General features: G+C 41.1%; 1 protein-coding gene across 1 annotated transcript in view; it reads left to right on the top strand.

Moving 5' to 3' along the window:
* The window catches only part of DHFR (dihydrofolate reductase), a 58,840-nt gene that overhangs the window by 13,228 nt on the left and 33,097 nt on the right, over positions 1-12,515 (top strand). The window contains exons 2-3 of the mRNA XM_063453726.1: positions 5,363-5,412; positions 6,289-6,394. Of these exons, the coding sequence (XP_063309796.1) occupies positions 5,363-5,412; positions 6,289-6,394 (156 nt within the window). The remainder of the gene's footprint in view (positions 1-5,362; positions 5,413-6,288; positions 6,395-12,515) is intronic.

Below are 12,515 nucleotides of genomic sequence, written 5' to 3'. Positions count from 1 at the left end.
CCTTTAAAAAAACGAGAGAAATCTCAATGTATCTTTCCTGGTAAAAGATTTTATAAATAAATAAATATTGAACTTATTGCTGTGACACTGAATCTTCTTCATTGAATGCAGTAATAATTACCTGACATTCGTCCTGTGAGTGCTTTTTTCATTTGTTTGTTTTGTATACATAATATATATATAATCAAAATACACTTGGAATGGAATTTTATATATATTTAAAATATATATATTCGCATCACAAGTGCATATTATATGTATATTGATGTATATTATATATATAATATAATATATCATATTTTTGCCACAAGTTTTTGGTGGGGCCTGTTTGCCAGCCTCCTACCCTGTGACTATGGCCCCTGCAATAGACCTGGCTAAAATACTTTTACCCCTTAAGACCGCAGAGCGTTCTATGCCGTCCTTAAGGAAGCGTCTCTAAACGCCGCAGGGCGGCATAGAACGTCCCTGCTATCTTATGTACTTACCCGATCGCGGTATGGGGACTCACCTGGGAGCCAAGGGAGTCCCCCTCCTTCCTCTTCGGCCCCTCTGAGCCATGTGATTGCGAGGTCCTTGTGAGGACCTCACGATCACATGGATGGCATTGCCAGCAGGGGGAGTGCCTGTAATGACAGGTACTCCCCCTGCTTACTGAAAAAATAAAATAAAATATGTTAAAACAGTGTAAAATTAAATAATATATACTTAGATCATATACATATATATATATTAAATATTTATCTAAGTATATATATATACACACAAACACATATACACATAAATACACATACACTGTCAGTGTATTTAAATTTATATATATATTCATATCAAAGTACACGTACAATGATATTGACTAAATATATATAATTATCATTGTATATATATTTATATATAATATAAAATAAACAAATATGTAAATACATAAAAAAAATATATATATATACATGTGTAATTTCGTTCTAATTGTATTTTAAAATTAATATATATATATATATATATTGATATCAAAATACATGTAGAACGAAATAATACATATTTCTATATACATGTATATCACTATATATAAATAAAAATAATTTTAAAAAAATTATATACATATGTATATATCATTCTACGTATATATTTATGTAATAATTTTATATAATTAGGTCATTTTATTAATTACAATTTGCAGGACATGCCTGACAACCCAGGCCAAAAGAGAATTCAGAGAATTTAATTTGCTAGCACTATATTTAACCCTGTAAGTTTCCAAGACACCATAAAACCTGTACATGGGGGGTACTGTTTTACTCGGAAGACTTCGCTAAACGCAAATATTAGTGTTTCAAAACAGTAAAATGTATTACAACGATGATATCGTCAGTGAAAGTGACTTTTTTTCATTTTTAACACACAAATGGCACTTACACTGACGATATAATTGTTGTGATTTGTTTTACTGTTTTGAAACACTAATATTTGTGTTCAGCGAAGTCTTCCGAGTAAAACAGTACCCCTCAAGTACAGGTTTTATGGTGTTTTCAAAAGTTACAGCGTCAAATATAAGACATGCGTTTCAGTTTTTTCACATTGAAATTCACCAGGTTTGTTATGTTACCTTTGAGACCGTACGGTAGCCCAGGAATGAAAATTACCCCTATGATGGCATACTATTTGCAATAGTAGGCAACCCAAGGTATTGCAAATGGGTATGTTCAGTCTTTTTTAGTAGCCACTAAGTCACAAACACTGGGCAAAATTGGCGTTCAAATTAGTTTTTTGCATTTTCAAATATTAACACTAACTTTGGCCAGTGTTTGTGACCAAGTGACTACTAAAAAAGACTGGACATACCCCATTTGCAATACCTTGGGTTGTCTACCTTTGCAAATGGTATGCCATCATGGGGGTAATTCTCATTCATGGACTACCATACGGTCTTAAAGGCAACGTAACCAATCTGGCGAATTTCAATGTGAAAATACTGACAAATTTGACCCTGTAACTTCCCAAAACACCATAAAACCTGTACGTAGGGGGTACTATTTTACACATGAGAAATCGCTGAAAACAAATATGTGTATTTTATTGCAGTAAATGCAGACAGTATTTTGACATTCACAGTTAAAATGTCACGTAGAACTAAGAAAATTAAAAAAATATATTTTCTCCCATTTTTTTTTTTTTTTATTCATATTAAATTATGTTCCATACCTAAATATTTGATGTTCAATGAAAGCCCTGTTTCCCCTGAATAAAATTATACAGGGAGTGCAGAATTATTAGGCAAGTTGTATTTTTGAGGATTAATTGTATTATTGAACAACAACCATGTTCTCAATGAACCCAAAAAACTCATTAATATCAAAGCTGAATATTTTTGAAAGTAGTTTTTAGTTTGTTTTTAGTTATAGCTATTTTAGGGGGATATCTGTGTGTGCAGGTGACTATTACTGTGCATAATTATTAGGCAACTTAACAAAAAACAAATATATACCCATTTCAATTATTTATTTTTACCAGTGAAACCAATATAACATCTCAACATTCACAAATATACATTTCTGACATTCAAAAACATAAAAACAAATCAGTGACCAATATAGCCACCTTTCTTTGCAAGGACACTCAAAAGCCTGCCATCCATGGATTCTGTCAGTGTTTTGATCTGTTCACCATCAACATTGCGTGCAGCAGCAACCACAGCCTCCCAGACACTGTTCAGAGAGGTGTACTGTTTTCCCTCCTTGTAAATCTCACATTTGATGATGGACCACAGGTTCTCAATGGGGTTCAGATCAGGTGAACAAGGAGACCATGTCATTAGATTTTCTTCTTTTATACCCTTTCTTGCCAGCCACGCTGTGGAGTACTTGGACGCGTGTGATGGAGCATTGTCCTGCACGAAAATCATGTTTTTCTTGAAGGATGCAGACTTCTTCCTGTACCACTGCTTGAAGAAGGTGTCTTCAGAAACTGGCAGTAGGACTGGGAGTTGAGCTTGACTCCATCTTCAACCCGAAAAGGCCCCACAAGCTCATCTTTGATGATACCAGCCCAAACCAGTACTCCACCTCCACCTTGCTGGCGTCTGAGTCGGACTGGAGCTCTCTGCCCTTTACCAATCCATCCATCTGGCCCATCAAGACTCACTCTCATTTCATCAGTCCATAAAACCTTAGAAAAATCAGTCCTTGATTCTAAATGTCTTGACGGTGGCCAAGGTAGTTCTGGCAGGCAACTGGAAGAGCAAGCAAGCTCCCCAAATAGAAACTGTTATCGCCAAAATGGATGCAATTAGTGCATATGAAAAGATGGCTAGTAAGATGAAAGGTTGCCTTGACAAATATACCCGGGAATGGGAGTGTTGGCTGTAAAGTAGGGAAGACAAGAAAATGGCAAACGGCATACATTGAAAAACAAGGTTCAGAGGAGGGAACGCTAGGTTGCTGAGATGCTAATGTTAGTAATCAATGGAATGTACCCAGGGCATCCCCTTCCCCATCCCTTTTCTCTTCTGTACCCATCCCTTTCCCAGTTAGAAAATTCTGACAAGCAATGTCAATACGGTATGCATCACAGTTATTACCACCCAACAATGAATGGCCTTCTGTACAGGCGCAAAAGTTAATTCGAAGACGTCTCTACGTACTGTCTGCGCAGATGTACTGTATTGTACTGTGAAATGTTTATCGTGATATGTGATGTAAATTTTGCTCAATAAAAACGATAAATGGAAAAGAAAAATCAGTCTTGAGATATTTCTTGGCCCAGTCTTGACGTTTCTGCTTGTGTGTCTTGTTCAGTGGTGGTCGTCTTTCAGCCTTTCTTACCTTGGCCATGTCTCTGAGTATTGCACACCTTGTGCTTTTGGGCACTCCAGTGATGTTGCAGCTCTGAAATATGGCCAAACCGGTGGCAAGTGGCATCTTGGCAGCTGCACGCTTGACTTTTCTCAGTTCATGGGCAGTTATTTTGCGCCTTGGTTTCTCCACACGCTTCTTGCGACCCTGTTGACTATTTTGAATGAAACGCTTGATTGTTCGATGATCACGCTTCAGAAGCTTTGCAATTTTAAGAGTGCTGCATCCCTCTGCACGATATCTCACTATTTTTTACTTTTCTGAGCCTGTCAAGTCCTTCTTTTGACCCATTTTGCCAAAGGAAAGGAAGTTGCCTAATAATTATGCACACCTGATATAGGGTGTTGTCATTAGACCACACCCTTTCTCATTACAGAGATGCACATCACCTAATATGCTTAATTTGTAGTAGGCTTTCGAGCCTATACAGCTTGGAGTAAGACAGCATGCATAAAGAGGATGATGTGGTCAAAATACTCATTTGCCTAATAATTCTGCACTCCCTGTATATAAAAAGTGTGGGTGCATTTAATATGAAAGAGGTGAATTACGGTTGGACAGACATATAGCGCAAATGCCAGGTTTTGTTTACGTTTTGTTTTGATCACAACTTGTACATTTGGCTGCGGTCTTAAGGGGTTTAAAAGGCTCTGTTAATGTGAAGTATGTACTTTTGTACTCCAGACAGAGAGACCGACCGTTAGCACTAATTCTCTGGAACGGTTTTGGGCATGGGACCATGTGCACGATTGATCAAAATTAAGACTTTGGATATGTTGGTCACCCAGATCAGGGCTATCAGGGGATGTAACATTTGTGGGGTTTTATGTATTTTTGGGGTACTTTTTGGGTGTTTTTAAAAAAAGTGTGTTTTTTCTGTCCTTGGAGATAATTGGATTAGAATTAGTACAGTTACTGATCCAATTATCTCCCAAGTAGAGTGGAGGGATTGTGTGTGAGTGTCTTACATTGTAAATGTGTTATTATTGGTTTGTAAGTTTGTGTCCATGTGGGCGACTTGCTTAAAAGGCCAGTGTGGCTCACATTAAAGAGAGACTTCATGAAGTCTTGGCTCATGTTTGGGGGATTGGAGAATTACATTCACTGGGGATTGCTACATCACAATACTCCCCTGAGTATAATCACTAGCTCTTATAAGAGCTGTTCCTGCTACGCTCTCTGGACTAGGAGTGGTCTACCCACTGGAAGCTGGACCCTGGTCTCGGGTCCAGGGTGGGTGGAGGACGGCAAGACCCCAACCAAGCTGCGGCGGTTCGTGGGATCTATGGTGGTTATGGTGTTCCAGTATAGTGCTTATGGTGCTCGCAAGTACTAGGAAGCAGCGATTGACGGAGGTACCCGGTCGGGGTGCCAGGCGGTCCGTCACAATATGGGGAGGGAGAGGGGTTAAAATACATTGTTTTTATTAACATTGCTGTTCTCTAAGCAATCAAAAACATTTATTTAGTTTGTTTTTCATTTATAGTAATTATTTGTAACCATGTTGATTGTTTCAGGAATGAATTTAAACATTTTCAGAAGATGACCATGACACCAACAGTTGAAGGTAACTCATCCAACGCATTATAACTAGTTAAAATTCAAAAGTTAATAATACCTGATATGGAAAATTTCTATAACCACGTTATAGTCGCGGAGTCTCTTAGGCTAAATTTTGCCAGTCCGGTTTATATCATCTACATTCCAGACTTTCTGGTCCCTGTGTAAGAGACGAAGAAGCTACATCTGTGTAACTGTCTCAGGGCTTGGATCAGTAGTATTGCAGGACATTTTTATTATGCCCAGTGCTTCTTAGAAGCGAGCCATATGCTCAAGTGCCACAAGATGTCACTGTGGCAGCACTTCTGTTATGAATTGCTTCCAATGGAGCACTTCAAACACCATAACTTCTAGTTTATTGTAGAGTTTATGGTACTAGGAGACTGTGCAGCAATTTTCAAGCTATTTGACACAATCCAGGTTGAATACCCAGCACCCTAAGTTTACTTATTTGATATCCGTCAGATATATTTGATGGATAACAAAGAACTAAACTTGTAGAATGTGAGCCTATATTGTGTTCTTACATGCAGTGCAATGAGAGACTGTTATCTCTGGGGTTGAGCAGGAATTTAAAGCATTAAATGGGTTAAATGCAACTCTGCATGGCCGAATCCTTCTGTACCACAGTGCTCACATGTTCTTGCTTCCATGATGTAAGTACCATACACAATGGATGGTCATGCTTTACATACATTTTGGATGTATAATAAGGATTTGACTTCCATTTTGATGCTAACAGGGTGTACTTACTGTACCAAGGAATACTAACTTTTTAGTGAAATTGTTCAAAAAGGGTTATTTGGAGCTCTAGTGGATATGCTACTTGGATTGTCTCTGTTAACCTCTGATCTCTAATTCTTGTATTACTTTGTTTACATAGGCAAGCAAAATGTTGTGATAATGGGTAGAAAAACATGGTTTTCTATTCCGGAAAAGAATCGACCTTTAAAGAACAGAATCAACATAGTGCTAAGCAAAGAGCTAACGTAAGTCAAATTCTTTTGTTCGCAGCTTTTTGTTTAAGTAGAATATAGTTCATTTTAGGTTTTTGTGGTCTATGTCTTAAAAAGGTCTATGTGAAAGGTCTGGCAAACTATTAACAGAGCAGGAGATATGAAATTCTAAATTAAGCAGAATTTGCAATAAATGAAGTATAAACATTAGATCTCTCTTTACAGGAAGTCTTTAAGAAGGCTGTGCAAGTCACATGCAGGGATGTGTGACTAATGCTGCATAAACAACGTGATTTAACTCCTAAATGGCAGAGGATTGAGCAGTGAGGCTGCAGGGGCATGTTCTATACACCAAAACTGCTTCATTAAGCTAAAGTTGTTTGGTGACTGTAGTATTCCTTTAGTGCACGTTTTTACTAGGCTTTATTATTATGACAGCACTTGAAGGGCACCCAACTAACACAGAAGAAAAATCAAAGTGGAACTTGTAGTTTTTGGTTTCTTTGTTAGCTTGTTTTTGTTTTTAATATATATTTATACATAATATATATTTAGTCCAGGGCTCGACATATTCTGGGTCGCCATGGCAACTAGGAATTTTGTTCTGACACCTGGGATTTGTGAGCCCGTTCCCTCTGAGGTTGGGGGGGCATCAGGCTGCTCGTACTGGAGACAAACGGCGATCTTTCTGCTGCCGGAGCCGGAAAATGACGTCACTCTGGCCCAGCATCACTTAACAGCGCGTGAGGGAGCAAAACATGAAGATCACAGCTCCCTCGCCGCCTGCCTACAATACGCCCATGCGGCCACTCGTCTCCATTCTCCATTAGTTGGCTTCCTGCTGGACCCCAGGGTAAGCTGATCCACTTCAGCTCCTGGTAGGGAAACTGGGTGGACTTAAATTGAATTAAAGAAAAAAAGTTACCTGCGCTCTTTCCATATCCCCATGTATTTTTAAACAAAAGGGAGGTTTTTAGTTACCTCCAATGGCCATGAGAGGGTATGCCCACCTGCCACGTCAAGGCAGGTGGGTCCCAACTCCAACCATTCGCCTTGCTTCCCTGAGCTTCTGGCAAAAAATATCTCTAATGAGACAGAAAAGGGTATTTTTTATATACATCCCTACATGCTTATTAACCCTTAATAGGGAACACATGGGATGGGCAGCAGCATTGCAACCTAGCTGTGTGATACAAAAGTGAATACAAGAGGGGAGGGGCTGGGCCGCCGAGCCGAGCGGCAGCCACCCTTGCTGGCTCCGGCTACTAACAGCATCAAACAGCTTAAAAATACCACAATTGGACCCAAAATTGCTCCAACCATCCGAGGAAATGACAGGTAGTCGGATGGTGAGGAGCCAGAGAGCGGGAAGCTGCGGCACAAACCCGGCGAGCACCGCTAACGGAGCACATAAAGCCTGTCACAAGCCTCATGAGCGGGAACCGCAATACACAAGAGGCATGCAGGGGGTCGGATCCGGCCCCGCTCCCCCCCCACACGGCCGGGGGGGTGATCCCGGCCCAAGAGTCCGAGCTTCAGAGACTGGAGGAGGGGACCCATCCGGTGAGTGTTGTCCTCCCTCATGGAGCCAAAATGGCGGACGGATACCCCGCGCATGAAAAGCGATGGGGAGGGCACCTCACGCACACTATAGAAACCCAGACCAGGGCTCCTCGGCCCCCGGAACAGCGGGTCCCACAACTAGACTCCCCTGGGCGGCGAACTGACTGGCATGGAGCCGGCCCTGTTACTCGGGTTTGGTGGTGGCCCGGGAAAATGCCCCCAAATCTGCGAGCCCTGTGGAGCTGGGGTGCGCAGACCACCCGGTGGACCGGTGACCGGGGGGCTGCGTGCCGGCACCAAGTATGAGACCGGAGGAGGGTGAGGCAGGACGAGGCTGGAGCTCCAAAGAGGCCTTACCGATGCTGGGGAGGTGCAGGAGGCTGAAGCCCTGGTGGACTCTACAGGGGGGGGGACGCTGGACAGCTGTGGTCTCTGAGTGCCCACAGCATGGTGGACCTCACCGCGGGCACGTTCAACAGCATTGGGGGGGAAGGAAGGGGGCCTTCTGTGACTGGGGATGCCTGGGGGACTGGAAAAGGTACCGCATGGTGCGGCAAACCCGGAGAGAGGTACTGGGAGGTTCAGAACTCCGGACTCCATCTAGCCCCCTCCAGCGAAGTGACTCACTTTTTTTTTTTTTTTCTCTTCACAGTCAGCTGGAGAAGCTCAGTGGTCCCACAGCCACTCTCCAATCTGCTCTCGCCCCAAAACCAGAAAGACACCAGCAACATTGAGATCCTCTCTAAAGCTGACTAAGACAACTGTTTAGGATCCGAGTCGCATGGGGGATGGGAAAGTTGGACTCTCTAGCATCTGTATTTTGCTATAAGGTTTCTATATGTCCTAATGAGCATTCTACATAAGACTGCATGTTTCTTAATGCTACCGCACGCAAACTGACATACACGGTACCCGCATATGTCCTTTAAAAATCTGCATCTAAAAATATGCACCCTTACACAGTAACGATGCATTCACTCTGTTACGTAGTTTTTGAGTTTTAAAACAAAGTACGACAACAACTGCATACTTAAACGACTGTTAAGTATATTCTGATGTATACTATATACGATGAGAATTGCAAAGTTAGAACAGTGTACAATATCTTATTCGGTTATATACAAGTTAGGTAGATCTAATGTTTTAATACTGCCTAATTACTGCTTTGCATGTTATAACGACTAAGCAATCACACAACCTAACTAACACAAAGCACTGACACAAACCAGCTGCCATACAGCACTTGCATACACCAGACAACACAACGCAAATAAGCCACCCAGCTAACACAAACTAAAGACATACACCAGCTAACATAAGATAATAGCCCGAACAACTAGCGTAAAGCAACTACGCAACCAGCAAACGCACAACACTTGCACGCACCAGTTGACACAATACACTTATTTAACGCTCTAACTGACCTAATAGGGCGACACAGTTCATGAGACTATATAGCACAAAGCCACGTACCGTGAACGAAAATGTTAAGCTAAACTGTCCTCTGCGCAGGCAACCAAATGTCTACACTGTTTTAAACCAATGCTTAAGCCCCTGCGTGGGCAATCACTTGCCTTTCTATTTTAAAAAAATCAGTTTGATACATGCATTTATATTGTGAAAACAATAAAAATATTTAAAACAAAAGTGAATACAAATACAAAGAAACAAGTCCTGCGTTCAAACTCCCATTGCTCCTGGGCGGCCGCAACGACCATAGTACACATCAGCCAAAATACATATATTAAAAACCAAAGGAAAAAAGTTACCAGCGCTCTTTCCACATCCCTATGAACTCAGGGAAGCAAGGCGAATGGTTGGAGTTGGGACCCACCTGGGAGGTCTGCCTTGACGTGGCAGGTGGGCATACCCTCTCATGGCCATTGGAGGTAACTAAAAACCTCCATTTGTTTAAAAATACATAGGGATGTGGAAAGAGTGCAGGTAACTTTTTTCCTTTGGTTTTTACTACACCCTGTTCCAAATTATTATGCAAATTCTATTTAAGTGTCACAAAGATTAAATATTTTGTTTCTCAATTTAACTCATGGATGGCATTGTGTCTCAGGGCTCTTTTGATCACTGAAAACAATCTCGGACACCTGTGATAATTAGATTGCCAGGTGAGCCCAATTTAAGGAAAAACTACTAAAGGAGGGTGTTCCACATTATTAAGCAGAGCACCATTTTCATGCAATATGGGGAAGAAAAAGGATCTCTCTGCTGCGGAAAAGAGTGAAATAGTTGGACGAGGTATGAAAACATTAGATATTTCACGAAAAAACTTTAGCGTGATCACCGCACTTTTAAGAGATTTGTGGCTGATTCAGAGCACAGGCGGGTTTGTGCAGATAAAGGCACATTGAGGAAGATTTCTGCCAGATCCATGCATTGGATCAAGAGAGCAGCTGCTAAAATACCTTAATGTAGCAGCAAACAGATATTTGAAGCTGCTTGTGCCTCTGGAGTCCCACGGACATCAAGGTGTAGAGTCCTCTAGAGTCTTGCAACTGTGCATAAACCTTCTATTCGGCCACCACTAACCAATGCTCACAAGCAGAAACAGCTGCATTGGGCAGAAAAATACATGAAGACTAATTATCAAACAGTCCTGTTCACTGATGAGTGCCGTGCAACCCTGGATGGTCCAGATGGATGGAGTAGTGGATGGTTGGTGGACGGCCACCCTGTTCCAACAAGGCTGTGACGTCAGCAAAGCGGTGGTGGAGTCATGTTTTCGTCCGGAATCATGGGAAGAGAGCTGGTCGGCCACTTTAGGGTCCCCGAAGGTGTAAAGATGACCTCTGCAAAGTATGTGGAGTTTCTGACTGACCACCTTCGTCCATGGTACAGAAGGAAGAATTATGCTTTCCGTAATAAAATCATCTTCATGCATGACAATGCACCATCCCATGCTGCAAAGAATACCTCTGCATCAATGGCTGCTATGGGGATAAAAGGAGAGAAAGTCATGGTGTGGACTCCATCCTCCCCTGACCTCAATCCTATTGAGAACCTTTGGAGCATCCTCAAGCAAAAGATCTATGAGGGTGGGAGGCAGTTTACATCCAAACAGCAGCTCTGGCAGGCTATTCTGACATCTTGCAAACAAATTCAAGCAGAAACTGTCCAAAAAGTTCAATGGATGCAAGACTTGTGAAGCTGCTATCAAATAAGGGGTCCTATGTTAAAATGTAACGTGACCTGTTAAAATGTTTAAAAACTTAAAATGTTGTTGTTAGTTTGATTTCAGTAAATATGCTGCAAACACAACAAATCACAATTTTCAGTTCTTTACAATCTATAAAGTGTTTTGAAACTTACTGTGCGTAATAACAGTGCATTGTAAGTTTTTTTTTTTTTTTTTATGTTTAAAAAAAAAATACTGTTATCATTAGGTTTGTTCTATACAATTTAAATTGTACTCTTAATAGTTGATAACTTGAGAATTATGCTGACTGTTATTTACATCAATTATTTAGGTAAATGAGAAAAATATCATTTGCATAATAATTTGGAACAGGATGTATATGTATTTTGGCTGATGTGTACTATGGTCGTTGCTGCCGCCCAGGAGTAATGGAAGTTTGAGCACAGGACTTGTTTCTTTGTATTTAAATTGAACTAAAACATATAATAATTAGTGAGTGTGTGTCAGTGTGCGTGTCTGTCTGTTTTGATAGATGGTTTTGATGGGCCTATGTCTCATTTGTTCATCACAGCAGTTTTCCATTTGTGAAAGTAGACACTTAAGAGTATCTTATATGGTGTATATTGTGTCTTAACCTGCTGCCATTTGTTTACACAATACATTATTGCTGGACATTGTGTAAATTCATATGAGCCACTATGATCAAACACTTTAAATTATGCTCAGTAAACTCTCAACGGCACCTATTAAGGGGTTGGATATTTTAGTGTTGAAAGCCGAAAAAAAAAGGGCAAGTGAAAAAGATCTGAGTGACTCTGACAAGGGACCGATAGTGATGGCTAGACAACTGGGTCAGAGCATCTCCAAAATGGGAAGTCTTGTGGGGTGTTCCCAATATGCAGTGGTTAGTACCTACCAAAAGTGGTGCAAGGATGGAAAACAAATGCTTACCAAAGACTTGTTGATGCACATGGGGAGCGAAGGCTAGTCCGTCTGGTCCAATCACACAGAAGAGCTACTGTAGCTACAATTGCTGAAAAACTCTGAACCTGATAGAAAGGTGTCAAAACAAACGGTGCATCGCAGTTTGCTGTGTATGGGGCTGAGTAGCCACAGACCGGTCAGAGTGCCCATAAGACCCCTGTCCACCACTGAAAGAGCCTTCAATAGGGACATGAGTGTCAGAACAGGACCATGGAAATGTGGCGGAGACTGTTATAGTCTGGGCAATTTTCTGATGAGAAACCTTGGATCCTGGCATTCATGTAGTTGTGTTACTTTGACACATATCACCTATGTTAAGATTGTTGCAGACCACGTATACCCCTTCATGGCAATGGTGTTCCTTGACTGCTGTGGCCTCTTTAGCAGAATAATGCACTATGCCACACTACAAAAAATGTTCAGGAATGGTTTGAGGAACATGACAAAGAGTTCAAG

The sequence above is a fragment of the Pelobates fuscus genome, chromosome 5 (genome assembly GCF_036172605.1).
Source record: "Pelobates fuscus isolate aPelFus1 chromosome 5, aPelFus1.pri, whole genome shotgun sequence".
In the NCBI taxonomy this organism is placed as follows: Eukaryota; Metazoa; Chordata; class Amphibia; order Anura; family Pelobatidae; genus Pelobates; species Pelobates fuscus.
The sequence above is the reverse complement of the archived record's forward strand: the minus strand, read 5'-3'. Positions and strand labels throughout refer to the sequence as shown.